The sequence below is a fragment of the Pleurodeles waltl genome, chromosome 6, assembly GCF_031143425.1.
Source record: "Pleurodeles waltl isolate 20211129_DDA chromosome 6, aPleWal1.hap1.20221129, whole genome shotgun sequence".
Taxonomy (NCBI): domain Eukaryota; kingdom Metazoa; phylum Chordata; class Amphibia; order Caudata; family Salamandridae; genus Pleurodeles; species Pleurodeles waltl.
In genome coordinates, this window is record NC_090445.1 from 1173698099 (window position 1) to 1173714812 (window position 16714).

A 16714-nucleotide genomic window follows, 5' to 3' on the forward strand; every position below is an offset into this window, starting at 1 on the left:
TCAAACCAGTGCAGTCCTGCTGAACACTGCAGAAAACTCAACCTTGGAAGCTCTCAGTCCCTCAGCCTAGAGCCTGCCCATAATATACTGTAATGGGCAAGCAGAATGGAGAAGCACCTCCCACTTCGGTTCCTCCCTTCTTTCCCGTTGATCCAAGACGGCAGCTCGACCACGCCTCTACAGCCCTCGGATTGGCCACCACCCAGTTTGAGTGGCGTGCCCCGGACCACGCCCTCCTGTTAACCCCGCTGCGCCGCGTTGCTTGACTGGGCGAGCGCTTCCAGTTGAGAGATGGCGGCCGCTGCAGGTAGATCGCGGCTCCTACTGCTCACCGGCAGGAGTCACACGCATGGGGGCTGCGCCGGCGGTGCCGCGCTGGTGGCGGCCGGTTTCCCAGGGCTGGGCGTCAGGCAGCGGCAGCACAGGACGGTGAGTGCGGCCAAGGAAGCCCGGTTTGGGGAGGGGAGTTGACAGAAACCCTGGCCCCACCCCTGAATGTTCAGACGGTGAAAGCCAGCAGGTACTCGTCAATCCCTGGGTGTTTAAGGGTGAGCCTGCCTAAGGACCATCGGGTGCCTGATCCCTGCGAAAACAATCCCCACAAGTTTATGTAATGTCAACAAATCTTTATCACCATCGGTTTCTACAGTGCTTTTATTATTGAATATGACAGCGTTGAACAGCTTTAGTCTGTATTTTTCTAATGCCCTTTTACTGAGTTTTATGGTATTGACGTAACTGATTTTTTTTTTTATAAGTTCAGACAATTAAAAAGTGTTAAATGTTTCTCTTTCTTGTGCCGGTTTAAACAAATATCATTATTTAGCATTTCAATAACACGTTAGCCGAACCCGGTAGACAACAGAGCGCTGGAGTGCTAGTTTTTCGGTATAGATGTTAATAAATGCATTTTTGCTCTTAAGGACGTTTCGTTTTGTGATTCTCAGAGAAATAAGTGGCCCAGAAGACTCGGGAAGAAGTGAAGGCTGCCTCTAGCCTGAAACACAGGCCGGCAGGAGCTCCCAGGAGGGGGTGTGTAGCGTGTCAGAAGCTTCCCGTAGGGGAGGGGCTGGTGGGGTGGTGGTTCCAGTGTGTAAAGCGTACTCCAATGCCCCGCCCGGGAAATGTCAATAATAAATATAATTGAGTCACTTTCTGGGGCTGCCTCGGTGAGGAAACCTAAGCCGTTGACTAGAGCACATTCGTTTTATTCAGTTGATTAGCATCTCAAACGGGAATGCGGTATAGAGCTTTGAGAGTGCATGATTCATCTGTGGCTTGAGTAGCCCACCACTTTATGAGTACATTCGAATGCAACGTTCACTATGTTAAATTTCACATGTATTCAAGAATTCCCCTCAGTAGCGAGCTCTTTTGTGACTGTTTTATTTTTTTTAGTTTACCTTGAGAGGATGAAAGCGAGGGACAGCCGTGCCGGAATTTGAACCCACACTATTAGCTTGGCTTCTAGCCTAAAGAGTCAATGCTTAGATTTAAAACGACATGTGTGTAGAACGACCTGCCCTTCCTTAATTTTGCCAAACACCTCTGGCGTGTATTTTCACCACATGACAAGTGACAGACGCGGTGCTGCTCGCTGTGTTAAAAGTTCCCGCGTCCCTAGGGTCCTAGGAGGAGTAGGTGGTGATGCAGCGGCCCACTGTCGCAAATTTCAGATACTGTTCCTATCGGACTTGATCGTAGAGTAACAGCTGCCTGTGTGGAGGCTGCATTTTCGGTCCTTTAGTAACCCGTAATCAGGAGTTTATGGATCCTTTGGTAATCCCGTCTGCAGAAGCCCTTGGTTTCCCAAGTGCCTCTCGTTGCTCCGAGCCTGTCGTTTGTCCGACGGGAAGGGAGCGCCGGTGTTATCGCAGCATTGTCTCCGCATGGCAGGCAGCCTCGTACAAGGTGTCGTCAGGGTTAATGTTTCTATGGTGCATTTTTTTCTGAAAGGGATTCCACTCCAGGCAGGCGGGGTATGCAGCCCGGTGTACTGTAAGCGGCTCGCCTTGCTCTGCACGCCTGTCAGAGAATGCCCATTACAAGGTCCATGTGTGCGGGCTTCGAGCCAGCGCGCCCTGCAGTCCAGGATCTGCGATAGAGTGGGATTACACCCAAGGTCCTCGGGGGGGCTTCAGTGGGCGGGTGTGAGACAGGGGCAGTCGCACTATCCAGTGTGTTAAAGGAGCGCGTCTGTGTCTTAAAAGGCGTGCGCCGCCCCAAGCTCTAGTGAGAAGCAGATGCAAACATAGATAGGAATGAGGAAGTCGCAGTACTATTTCTGTGTGGGAGTGAGTGCGGGAGCAGTTTGAGAGATTTATGTAAACTGATACGCACTGTAGAGCTGGAGCAGTGTCTCGACTTTCTTAATAACCGGCGGTTTTTTCAGTTTATAGGAGGAAGAGTCAAAGGAAATGTATTTTACTTTTTTTATTTTTTATTTTGACGCAGTATTTTACAGTGGGAAGTAGGCTTTTCACAAACAATAGCAGTAAAAACTCTAGTGTTTAATATTATTGTGTGGTTCTCCTTAAAGATGATTTTAGACCACATTATACTCGAGAAGCCAAACTTCCCCATAAAAACAAGTTAAATAAGTTGTTCTAATTACAGCGTACTTCAGTGTTGCTTCTTTTAGCCCAGTTATTGGTTTATTGTATTAGTGTCTACTTTTTTTGTTTTGCCCCTTCGGCCGTTGCCAGGGTTTAAATCTACTGTAATATTGTTCTTATTTACAGTTAAACTGTAAAAATGTGTAGCACACACTTCGCCTATTTGACATAGTTACATAGCGCTAAATGCTGTCCATAGGTGCGAAATAACACAAACGTATATAGAAGTTGTAGCTCAGTTATGCTCATCCCTAGTATAAATGTTTCCAAACATTCTTAACATTCTTGAATTTGCCATTGCAAACTAAATTGATTCACCTGGCATTTTGTTTGGCTATTGAGCACCCAAAACTGCAAATTGCTTTTTTTGTGCGTCCCTGTCCCTTGAGACTTACAGCTTATCGATTGCTACAGCCTCTTTTCTCCCTTGCTACAGCCTCTTTTCTCCCTGAAACCCTGAAGTTAAACATAAAGGGGTCGATTATGAGTTTGGCAAATGGAAAAGCCCATCCGCAGAAGTCCCGATGAGTAGGTTGCCGCCAGTGCGGCTGCCTTTCCGCCAGCCCCATGGGGAGTTTCCCGCTAGGTTAGCAGGCGGAAATAAAATTTCTGCCTGCTGGCCCAGCAGAAACAGCCTTCAGCATTGTCTCCGGCTTGTAATCGAGCCGGCAGCAATGCTGGAGTGTAGGGTGCTTCAGCAACCTGTCGCAGTGTTCCCGGAACATCGCAACAGGGCTGGCCGGGGGGGTGGAGGATGCATTGCCCATGCCAAGTGCATGTGCAGTGCAGGCCCCCCCCCTGAGGCCCCTGCAGCCTGTCTCTGCCATCCGTTTAAAAACTGCTGAAGGAGAAGGGAGTCATAATCCAAAGGGCAGCACTGGATTAGGACCACCAGCACCACCACACCATCCTGTGGAGGAAAAGTGGCAGTGCTGGCGGTCCGACTATGGCGCTACCGTCAGGGTTGTAATGTGGCAGTTGGACCGCCACTGCGACCCTAGCTGTCATAATGAGGGCCAGAGTTCCGTTCTCTACACCCCAAATTAGCTCCTGTTTTGGGACGCCTTCCAGCAAGCCTGGGTTACTGAGGCCTCAGCATTGCAGCAAACTAGCATCATATGATCTCTGTTTTAGAGTGCTGGTAGCCTGAGAATGGACAGTGCATTGACCTGTCTCATAGCACTTTAAGGAAATCTTCTACTTTGAACCCCAGTGTTCATGGGCTACATCAAACTCTTAGGATGAGGAGGATGTGTGCAAAAGTTTGGATTTAGCTTCCTTCTGTTGTCTGCACTGTGTTAATTACTGAGGTGAGCGTACTCGCATATTGGCGTCCGAACACGGAGACACTGGTTTTCTTCTGATACGAGCCTTTCATAATGGATATGGTTAATCTGATTGATATTTAACACAGTGTGTTAACGGATACATCTGGGTGGATTAAAATACCCATTTACGTTGAATCTTGATGGATGAATAAGCCCTGAAGAAGTCGTTTGGGATGCAAAATTTCCCAAGACGAAACACGTGTTGGCTGGAATTGCAATTTTCTTTGGATCAATGGCTGCTTGATGTGAAGATTCAATTCAATAAATCACTGGATTATACCGGACGGCTTTGGAATTTTGTCTGATTGGAATGAATTGATATTTAATTTATTTTACATATGTACCAATTTACAAATGTTATAAAGTGGGGGGCCTCATATTGTTTTTTCCTCATTGTATTGGGGTTTATTCTAAACCTTTAAGGGATGGGTGTTTCCCTTATGAGGGTGCCCCTTTCAGTAGTACATAAGGGCTGACTTGTATCCTGAGCGCCTGATTTCCTCATTAATACACCCCATTAGTTGAATCTGTGTGATGAATTAATCTATTAAGGAGAGGTGGCAGAAGTTGTTTGTCCTTTTATCTTTCTTGGACGCAGAGACCCTTGAGTACATCAACATGGACAAATTTAGTCTGGGGCTATTTAATGCATATGGAGGGGAGCGTGAAATACGCTTTCACTGTGACATGGTGCACATTTAACTTAAGAGCAGGGAATGTCCAGCTGGAGCATTTAGACAGTTAGATATATAAACAATTGCCCTAAAGTCTCCCTCTATATTTTACAGCAGTGGTTCCCAACCTTTTGACTTCTGTGGATCCCCCACTTTATTATTACTGGAACCCGAGGGCCCCTACTGAATCATTTTTAGAATCCAGGGACCCCTCCCCCACTAAGTCATTTCTGATAACTAGCGACCTAATAGGTTAATATTATTTAATTTTCTAAGCACGTGCGGACCCGCTGTGGAGGCTTCACGGACCCCCAGGGGTTCCCAGACCACAGGTTGGGAACCACTGCTTTACAACATACAGGCCATTGTTAGCTCAGTCAGGGTCCCAGTCGAGAAACTGCAGTGAAATAGGGAGCATATCGAAATCAGCAAGGTCCCAACAATGCACTTGAAACACCCTATATTGTAAGCTGGAAGTAGAATTTTGGAATGGGTGCTGTTGAAGTTCCCGCCTTAGTCTAACGCTCCATATAGAGTTTAAGGCAAAGGATTTACTAAATTAGGGTCAATACAATAATGCAATTTTGTAATTAATATTTGTGCCTATAGGGGTAGGCCACTGTAGTTCACTGGTATTAAATAAGCAATACTGTCTGTAGCGATCAAACTCACAAGAGGAAGCGACAACTATTGATGCCTTCAGAAGTTCGTAATGTCAAGTGTGATTCCTGAGATCATGCTTAGCGGGATTGAGGGGTTCCTGCATCTAATGCAGATGCAAGGCTGTATTTCACCAGTCTGTTACAGGATCCAAGTACAATCCCATACACCAGAAACATTGATCCTATAAACTGGGAAATGAGCATGAAGCTTCTTGTACATTTTCCATTCCTTACCTTCCAAAATCAGAAACGAAACTTTCGGACACACACTCTTCTGGCAAAGGACTGCACCAAGTCAGGCAACATAGGACTCCATGGCAGTACTGCACATCACGTGACACAACAAGCCCTTTCTATGGTCTGTACAAAATCCAGATCTTTGCTGGAACAATCTATCCATGTAGTTGACACCACTTCAAAACGTAAGTGTGGTTGGTGATCAGTATACACATGCCAATAGCATAACATTTTTAACTGAAATGAAAATAGTTTAAAAGACAATAGTTTATAAACTTAATGGACAGAGTTTGGACAACTACATCTGAGTGACAGAATATTCTCAACAGAACACTCCTGCCCTTTACACTGAGGTTGAGTCAGTATTTTAAACATCAGGTTGCTGATAAGCTTTGGGTGGGGAGGCAAGAGCTAGTCTTAGCAGAAATTGTTATCCACAAACATTAGGGACAGTGAGCTTCGTATTTACCGAAGAGGAGCACATAAAGAGCAAGATTTGGTAATGTGTGCTTAGTGTTGCTATATTTGCTGAATTACCATGTCAACTAGAGCTGCCCTCTCTAGGAGTAGCAGGGCATCAATTGCACATCTTACATTGCTGAATAGCTAAAACCTTTTTTTTTGCATTGTTTTCTTTCTTGCCAACCAAGAGCTTAAATAGAATGGTAGCATGTTCAGACACTCCTCCATTCAGGAAAACTGGAGGGTTCTAGAACAGCAGATTTGTAGAAGGTGGTGTCTATCTATCTAATGGAACAGAATGAACTGCTTAATGCTTTTCCATATTGTAGCTACACCCCATGATTGAATTTATCAAGAGGTAGCCAATGGATTCAGCAAAAACTGAGTCAGGCCTTTCCCGAAACAGGCAGTTCCTTATTTAACACCTATAAGTTTGCAATCTCATTGAACATTAAACTGCATCATCGCAAGCAAAGTAATTGTTTTTTTTCAAAATGATCTGGAGGTTGTGCCTTTATTGTTTTCAAGGTTTGGAAACAGCTAATGTCTAGAGTTCTCTTCTCTGATAAAGGAGAGAATTTTGACCTTTTCGGGAGACAGGCATTTTTCTTGACTAATAGAGGCCTTGTGCATTTTCAGGTTATTGTTAGCTAAAGAAGCATCACTGTGCTTTGTTTTATACCCTGCAAGCATTCTCAATAAGGGACAGTGGGTTGAGATCAACACGTCAAAAGAAGATGATACATTAAAAGGAGTAATAGAAAGTGTAATAGGATGATGCACGAATAGTGAAAACTGAAATACGCCGTGCTTATAGCAAGCTCAACATAATATAGAAGGTGGCTAAGCATGTTGAATATTTTGTTGCCTCGCTAGAAGTTTGAAGCTTTGCAAGGCCAGACCAGCCTTTCATGGTTTTCCAGTTGATAAATTAAGTATTTTTACATTTTTCATTTGCAATTGCAATTTGCAGTTCACCAGTGCATCCTAATAAAGATGAGGTTAGAGCATTCCTTGGACTAGTGGAATTTTACTCAAAGTTCGTGTGTAATTTTGTCAGAAAAACACATGCAATCAGGAATTTACTTAAGTATAGAGTTAAATTTGTGTGGTCGGAAGAGTGCTCAAGAGAATTCACGAACTCGAAGGGGGATATGTGTAATCCACCGTATTTGAAGAGCTTTGATCCCATATAACCACAGATGCCATCAAAAAAAGGGTTGGGAGCTGTACTGTTGCACTTTGATGAAAAAGGCAATGAATGGTTTGTGGCTTTTGCGTCACGCGTTCTTTCCCTGCGGACGAGCGGTATTCGGTCATCGAAAGAGAGACTTTATGTGTTTGGGGACTTTTGTCATTTTAGGCATTATATATCGGGGTTTATAGTGGTGTTGAAAACAGATCACAAACCATTAATATGAGATCCAATACACTCATGGTGTGAACAATAAGATGGCAGATTTTTTAAACCCTATGCCTTTACCAGCTAATGGTAATAATGACCATCTTATTGATGGGTGTGTTGCTGGTATTTTTGATGAAGGCATTGAAGGAATTAATCAGAATGAGTGGAAAAGTCACAAGCTAAAGGATGGTACTGTGCAAACATTTTTATTATTTGTTAATGAAGGCTGGCCAGAAAAGAAAAACATTGACAATGATTGCAAGGGATTTTGGGAAGTCCGAAATGAACTTAGCGTAGAGGATGGTATAGTACTTAGAAGTGGGAGGTTTATACCACCACTTGGAATACGTGGAAGAATTGTAGATTTATGTCACAAGGGACATTTAGGTGTTTCTAAAACAAAACAAAGAGTCAAACAAAATTATTGGTGGCCTGGCTGTGAAAGTGACATTGAGAGAGTGGTCAGAGAATGCATGAAATGTAATTGTTCTGATAAAGCGTTGACATTTTTTTGTCCACCTTTGATTCCAATATCTAGTCCAAGCATGCCCTGGGAAAAGATAGGGATTGATGTAATGGGTCCAATGGAAAGTGGTGAAGCACAGAAGAAATTTAGTATTGTAGTGGTTCATCATTTTTCAAAGTGGCCAGAAATTTATATTGGCAAAATAGCAGATACCGAACATGTGGTGAAGTTTTTGAAAGAAGGTTTGCCCAAACAAATAATTTCCAATAATGATCCGCAATTCACTTATGAGTTATTTAGTGTTTTTTTTCAAAGCAGTGGGATTTGTCGTAAAACATATATGTTTACCATCCTTTATGAAATGGCCTGGTTGAACTTTTTAACACAGTGATTAAGGGATCTTCACAGATTGCGATGAATAACAATTTGAAATGGGAATATGAAGTGTTTAAAATGTTATGGGCATATTGCATTACTCCTTGTTCAAGTACAGGGAAAAGTCCTTTTGTTCTTATGAGGGAACGTGAGCCATTAAGTAAAGAAGTTGCATGGATGCAAACAACCAGGTTGACAGTTTGGCCGCCTGAGAGAATTGTAAAAAAAAATGTGTGAATCTATAAAGATCGCCACGATAAAAAGAAAAATGTCAAACTTGTACCAGTTGAAGTGGGAGATTTGGTGAAAGTGAAAAGGGATCAAAAAAAGTTCAAGAAGGATCAGTACATTTTGTACACCACTCAAGGTAAGTAAATTGTTTAGCAATTCAGCTTTACTTAGTGATGGAAAGGTTTGGCATTTAAGCAGTTTGGCGAAATGTTTATATACTGCTCAAGAATGTATGTATAACCGGAATTCAGAGTAGATGAGAGAACGAGCCAAAGGTATGACTGTCTGGAGGAAGTAGTGGAAAAGGATATTGTGCAGGGAAATGCTATAGATGAGAATGTGGAAAGTGAAACTTACATCAGTAATGACAGTTCGTCACAAGTGAGGTTGGATGTTAGAAACCATAGAGAAAAACTTAAAATAACCATCGGCAAACCTATAAAATATGACTATTACATTTTGTTTTTGATGGTGATGAGTATTGTAAAATGGCACCTATGCAAATAAGTAATACTTCAGTCATTTCATAATAGATTGTGTGGTTAGAGATGTATTTTATAATAGAAAAACATGCAAAGAGGTTTTCTTCATGTATTTCAAAATAGTAGTGATGCGTAGGTACTGTAATTGTATTTTAGTATAGGAAAACATGCCACTAGTGTACTTCATGTACTTCAAAATATGTTGGTATTTGTATACTTTTTTTTTTTATAAAGGGGAAAGGTGTATGATGATGCAATATGGAATGCTTCATTTAATGGTCCATCATGGAATGAGACAGAGGAAGGTAGGGAGATGGAGAGGAGGAGCACGAACAGACCGTTCTTCCCCCTATAGTCTTGCTGTATTAATCGGAGTTGAATAAAGAAATAACATCCATTTCATGGTGTGCTGGTATATTTACGACAGTCCTTCTGCCGGATATTACACTTAATGTAAGGATAACGTTTCAAGAGTGTGGCTCACCATTCACTTTATAAGTCGAGGCACGAGATAAGCGGGTAGAGTAAGATTATAAAAACAGTGCTTTTATTGTATAACAATTCTTGGCATGTTTATTTGTCCCCGTCCATGCTAATGTCTGAGAACGATGTTGATTCGCTAGGAGCAATGCACTTAAAATGTCTCTTTTGCAAATGTATGTGTGGGTCCTTGCTGGGGCTCTTGACTGCACATTGTGTTTTCCATTGAAATAACCAAGCGCTTAGAATCCAAACGAGCAACCTTACGCAGATTGTTTCCCTGTTGGAATTGAAAAAAATGCACGATTAAAGTGAGGTAGGATTAGTTTAGAAAAACTTAATGAATGCTTTGCATGTAGTTGTTTGTTAAGGGATTTGACGAGTGAAGCGTTGCATTATCCCTGAAGCTTTCTGTTGGTTTAGCGTGAGAAGTTTGCCCCAAAGCAGGCCCTCTGATGGTGTAGTGTTGCCCAAAAACTTTGAATAAAAAATCTTTATGTGGACGTAGGCCACTTCTTTTTAAACCCAGCTTTTTAACATTTGCCACAGCATAGGTGATTAAGGTATGTACATGAATATATACCAGATATGCAGCTACATTTAATAATCCTGCCTTTGTAATGAATTAAATATGTAAAAGTTGTTTTGTTCCAAATTATTCATTTTACAATTATGGGCATTTATTAGGAAAAACTACAATGGTGATGGAATTTGAGACTAAAAGGTGGACACGAGGATTTGTGTGTGTGTGTTTTTTTTTTTTCCCTCCACCTTTGCATATAAGTAGCAGTGGGCTAAACCGATGTTGTACAGCATGTTCAAAATTCATCACTACTTTCACCACTTTCATCAGATGTTATTCTCCGATGTTACAGAATTGTCTTTATTTTGTATTTTTATAAGGGAGTAGTTTTTCATGAAAGTATTTGTCAATTTGCAACAGGTCACCATAGACTTGGGGCATTGGGTACATTTCTTTGACAATCAAAATAGCAAAAGACCATGTAAGTTCAGAGTCTGCTGCATGTATCACAAAAAGGTAGCAAAGTTAACCTTTTTAAGACTTTATCTTTTGGTACTTGAGATGCATTATACAGTTTAAATATTGTCTAGTATTTCTAAACATGATGGATCCTTCCTTTGCGACTCAGTACCATTGACCATAGTACTTCTTGACTGCCTGAAGTGTAGATTGAGGCAACTTTAGGTTCTCTGCCTGGCTGAGGTCATTTCGGCTGGGGTCACAGCATGCCCTTCATTTCACTGGACAGGTGGCTTTATTGTGGAATCATTTGAAAGGCCTCAACATGATTTCACCTCTCTTCGGCATCTATCTTGGGCCAATACATTACGTCATTAGGCACACTGTTCGGACTTCAACATGTATGCTAATGACACCTTGTTGGTGGTCAGTCTGGTTAGGAAAGCACAGGGGTTGGGTCTCTTCCTGTTTCTGGCACCCCAAAGATAGGTAAATTAATCCACTTACTGACCTAAATGTGGAAATATTTAAGGTACTATTTACTGAGATGTCGCCAACCACTCAGTCTCTTTGATGCTCATCTTCCTTCTGTGCTGCTTTTATAAAGAGCCATGTTGTTTGTAACCACGGTACGCGTGCAACTTTGGTGAAAGCTTTATTTTCTAGTGTTTTTAAAAAAAAACAATTATGCTACTTCTATTTCTAGAGATCTGCTATTTAAACAAAGCCATGCACCCCATTTTGATATATGATGGGTATTTCCTTTGCTTGTGGTATTTAAGTAAGTTGTATTTGTTAGTATTACACTAATTTGAGTTTCATAACTTAACATACAGCACGAGGGTTGTTAAGCAATTCAAGAGCTAGTCAGTGGAGAATAAATTGGATCGAGAGTGCCCTGGTGGAAGTGGCTTTGTGTTTTGGGGGGCAGGAATCCTGTAGGCTAGATGTTTCTCCCCACACATCAGCTGTTATGGATACATACACATTTTGGAGTTTGTACCCTAGCAGAGTTTGTTCTTCTGGCACATTATTGCGTTTTGAAGTTTATAATGACCTTGGTGAAGACTATGCATAAAGAAAGGTTCTTAACCAAACATATCTGGTGATCGTGTTCGAAAGGTGTTTGGTCAAGCTTCTTGGGTAGCTCTGTGAACAACTAAGCTCTTGATATTTATTTATTTTTACGGTCAGTGATGGGAGTGGAGTGCTGATTGGCCGTGATTTGGTTTGAGAGTACATGCCAGTACAGAGGAAATTTAACACCACATGTGGGCCGACAGATCGATATAAAAGTGGAACCTGAAGTAATCCTTGGTTTCAGTGACGTTCTTCATGTTCTTGTCATGTCTTGGTAATAGGTATTTCCTAAACACTCCAGGGGGAGGTATACATCAAGCATGCAATTATCTTAGTCCAGAGTCTTACATGTTTTCCGCTTCTGCAGTGCAAGAGCAGAGGAAGGGCCACAAAAACAAGTTTCTTGACCGTTAGTGTTCATTGGTTATTGTGAGGACACGTCTGGGTTCTAACTTGAACTCAGCATACCTTGAAAATGTAATAGTTGCCTAAATATTAGAAATGAAGTTTTTCAATGTATTGATTTATACATTTGTTAAAATGCTTTGCACAGGTGGTATGCAAATCTCTTGTCATTGTTTAAGAAGGTATGTATTGTTAACTACCAAAACATCTAAAACTAAATTATTGATGCAGTACAATTCTGAATACAATAGTTGATTCCTTACTTGTAGAGTTGTCTCCACCCACTTTCCCCCTGATTACAGCATAAAGTCTGTAGTTTAAAGTCTTTTATTTTCATTCTAAGAGGATGAAAGCTGAATTAAGTGATTTGGAGCTGCATTACATTGCAGAAATCTCTCCATTACCTTCCCGACTGCTGATGTTGCAGGACACAGCTGTTAGTCTTGTTGTCAGTGAACGCACGAATTATAATTTTGTTACTATAGCCTAATTTAAAAACTATCCTCATTTGATTGATGTACAAACTTTTTAATGGTGATGTTCTAAAATGCCGATCCATGAATGACAAAGAACATGGTCATCTTCGAGCCCTCTGGTCACTCTGTAGTAGGATACCTTGTCACTACACATCATTCTCGACACCTGCAGTTAGATGCTTTAGAAAAGGCAGTTCTCTGTGCAGTACTGGAAGTATGGATTACGGCTCCTATGATTTACACTGCATGGAAATCCAGCCGTTCTCAGAGAATCACAGGCATGTTTTTCTTTGTATGTTGTTATTTTTTCATTCATCTTGAAGAGGTTTCACATTTTCTATTATGCAGTCATTGAATACTCCTTAATAAAGTAACGTTTTACAATTAGGTTGTTTAGAGTTGGGAAAAACGCAAAAGGGAATTTGTACCATTCCGTGTGAAAAAAAGCCACTGTAAAAATAAAAATATTCCTTGGTTATTGTGAGGACACGTCTGGGTTATAACTTGAACCCAGCATACCTTGAAAATGTAATAGTAATAGCATTCCCTGTGAAAAAACAGCCACGGTAAAAATAAAATAAAGGTAAAAAAAATCTACTGTCATAATACTGACGTTATGCATATCTCGTAGTACTAAAACAATGGTGTTTTGAAATTAACACACCCATGCTTATTGTATGACAGAGCTAATTTATTATTTCAGCTCTTTCTGAAGGCAGTGAGAGCTATGTGAGGCTCAGAGAGGTAGTGAAGAAGCTGTGCTTACGGCTAGTGCTGTAAACAATTCTGCATTTAACTTAAGAAACAGGAACCATAGGTCTCCTAGAGCTCCAGCCAGTCCTGGTGTGGCAGGGAAAAGGAGGACCGCACGGTTGCAGTATTCAAAAGGGAAGGGGTGGACTCAAGAGAGATTTTGGATGCAGCAGACGGCTGCGCACAGCCCCTGCTTCCTTTCCTTCTCTTTCAGCCTATTATGGTCATGATTTTTGCTGAGTCTGAAACGTGATCGCTTGCCAGTTCTGCACATCCAGTTTTGTATTATGCCCTCTCTCTGCAAAGCCAGGGAGTATGTTAAACCAAGACATTTCCGCGCAGCAGTAGTCCGGGGGAAAATTCTTTGAACAAGTTCCTGGCTCTAGAATTTAATGGCCGGCCTTTTTTTCTGTTCTGTAATTCAGTTTCATTTCCGATGTTCTTTCTACGTGAATACTTGAATTGAAACTAATAAAAACGTAGGGGGCTTAGTGCCCTCTGTCACAGTTCTCCGGTGACACCAGGTGCTAGTTCTCCGACATGTCCTGTTTGGCTTGTAATGCTGTACCGGGAGCTCAGTGACCTGACTTGTTTATTTAATAAAACTATTCTATGTCTTAAAGGAGTTTTATTCTTGGAAGTTCTTTGAAGAAGTGTTTTTCGTGCTGCTGGATAAAACAAATCCATATCATCAGGTTGTCACATACAGACGCCACAGTGTAGTTCCAAATATAAGCCAAACCTCCGAAGTAAATGTGAATGTTCTGGCCGGGTACACTGCTCCCAGCATCGGGAAGCCATTGGCATTCCTTTCCACAGCACGTGGTGTCTGCCTGTGCAACAGGCGGAGTCTTAGATGTCCATTATCTTATTTTCCAGACTCCTGACAGTCTTGGTGTTTCACGGCTGCACCCACTGAGGGCAGTGATGACTGCTTATTTATTTAAAATGTAGAGAACACATTGTGGCAAGCCCCACCCTAACCATAAACGTGATCTGTTTCCATGGCACTGTACTGAATGCTTAACCCGTGGAAAGCTGTCAGAAGCATGAAGGGCAGTGAGGCTTTAGGAGGAGTCGAGCGGGTGTTGATGGAGACATGTGGCATGTTGTTTAAATATTACATCGCCGTTTTTGTGATCTTTTCCTAAAGTGGCCGCCATGGCCAGCCAGAGAGCTTTGCACAAAGCGAATGCAGATACGTAATATAAGTAGGGTGACCACCTGGCATTGAGGCAAATTCTGGACAGGACTGTAAAAAATTCAGGACAAAAATTCAGGACAAAAATTCAAGAACAAACATCAGTTTTACAGACACACGCAAGAGAGGCCATGCCTCACTATGTTATCAGTGCATTTATTTACTCTTTTTTAACATCGCATTATTCACTGTGGTCTTTTTGCGATTGCCTCCTGGTGTGCTACATTCAGGTGTCACATTACGTCCTTGTTCAGTAGTAAATTAATGCCCTTCAGTACTGCGGCAAGGCCATCACCCCTACCCAAATCTACCCGATCTTTCCTGAAGAGAAAGTAACAGCAACATTTTGATTATGTTTATGAACATTTTAAAACCCCTGGCAAACAGTTTGGGAAACATTAAGGTAATTAACCTTATGCTAGTTTAAACAAATTGAACAAAAACATCTGGCTCACCCCAACCGCCCATGGACTTTTTCAACTTAACGAGGCAGGGCAGATGGTGTGGGCGACAGTCTCACACCTAATGTCAGGATGTGATGTACCCATAACTTGTCTGTGGTCTCACAGCACTAGAGTGTATGTCCGGGACTCTACATTTATCTCAGAAATGGGAGCCCGGACTACCAAAGATAATAAAAGAGGAGGATGAAATTGAGAGCAAATGGGAGATCCACGGCAAGTAATTCAAAGGGTTGTTGCCAAGAACTGGGTAAATAAGGAAGAGAAGTACAAGGTGGGACAATTCCTAAAATCAGACAAGATGGGTCCACCAAGACTATTCGAAGGTATTGGGAACCTGGGGAGTTGTCTCTGCACACAGGAGCAAAACAGAAGGGGCACTGTCAAGTGGTTGAACAAGCAACACCCATCCACCTTGGCAAACTCTTCTGGTGCAATGGTCCGCTGTTAGTGCTTGTGAAGGGTGAGCAGGGGCCAGACCCCTTGCAAGGTTGTGCACGGCAATTGCCCGCTTTGTCCATGTCTTTATATGGTTTTGAAATTGAGCAAAAGCCAAACTAGAGATCTGGGTTATCCCTAAGTGTCAAGTACACATAGAATCTTCAAAATATTTGGGATGTAAATTGCACAAACACAACTTACAAATTTAAAAATTTTATTAGTGTTTCTTTGACATATGGCACTGTTTTTGCCTTTATATAGATTTAGATCTCAGATTGAACTGGGAACCAGTTACCTTTTGATATCTAATGATTAATATCTACCATTCTTACACTGATTTCCAGGAAGAAATTCTCAGTAGAGCGAACGGTCCCTCCAAGCCCAGTTTGATTTTTGGTCTACTCTTCTGCTTTCTGTAGAGGCCATGTGGCACTAGTGAAGATGGTGTGCTACCCCAATGATAGTATTATTTTGCAAACCTTCCTCTGCTCGTCCTTCATTCCTTCTTCAGACAGGCCACACATCTGATTTGGTCACTGCGGCGCCATCAGGAGCTCTTTCCACTCTAAAGCTAACTGTGACTGCGGGTGGATTAGGTCTTCTGGACTTAGAATGCTTTTATTCAGCTGCACAGGTCCAAAGGGTGGCTCGCTAGCTTTCTGCCCACCTCCCTGCATGAGATGGGGTTTACCAGTAAAGACTTAAGAAAGGCTTAATGCACTGCTCATTGTTTCCTACTGACCATTCTACGGATCACCATTCAGGGTTATCATGTACAGCTTTCTCTTGCCTTGCCAGAACCTGTACACCACTGCACTGACACTCAACTCTGCACTGTACACCACTCTACTCTATGCCACTGCACTCTAGGCACTATACTCTACTCTACACCACTCTACTAATACTCTACTCTGCACCACTCTACACCACTGCACTCTATGCCACATGAGTCTACTCTGCACTCTGACACTGCACCACTCTGCATTACTGCACTCTCTGCTACTCTACTGTATGCCACACTACTCCACTGCACTCTATGTAATTCTACCCCATGCCACTCTATGCCACTGCACTCTGCGCCAATACACTCTAAACAACTGCACTGTACGCCACTGCCCTCTACTCTGTACCACTGTACTCTACGCCACTGCTCTGTGCCACTCTACTCCACTCTACATCACTGCACTGACACTCTACAGCATTCCACTCTCCACCACTGTACTATACACCAGTGTACTATGTACTACTGCATTCTATGCCACTGCACTCTATGCCACTCTACTCTGCATCACTCCACTCTACAGCACGTTGCTCTACTCTGCACCACTCTACACTACGCCACTGCACTCCCTGCAACGTCAGTCTACTCTGCAATCTATGCCACTGCACCACTCTACACTACTGCTCTCTCTGCTACTCCACTGTATGCCACTCTACTCCACTGCACTCTATGCCACTCTACTCTGCCCCACACCACTCCATGCCACTGCACTCTAAA

The 16714-nt window shown here is 42.3% G+C and overlaps 1 protein-coding gene across 2 annotated transcripts in view; it reads left to right on the plus strand.

Annotated features, from left to right (window-relative positions):
• Nucleotides 1–246: 246 nt before the first annotated feature.
• Nucleotides 247–16714, plus strand: part of MCU (mitochondrial calcium uniporter) — a 539967-nt gene continuing 523499 nt past the window's right edge. For both annotated transcript variants that reach the window (XM_069240392.1, XM_069240393.1), the window contains exon 1: nucleotides 247–429. In XM_069240392.1, the coding sequence (XP_069096493.1) occupies nucleotides 292–429 (138 nt within the window). In that variant the 5' untranslated portion in view covers nucleotides 247–291. The remainder of the gene's footprint in view (nucleotides 430–16714) is intronic.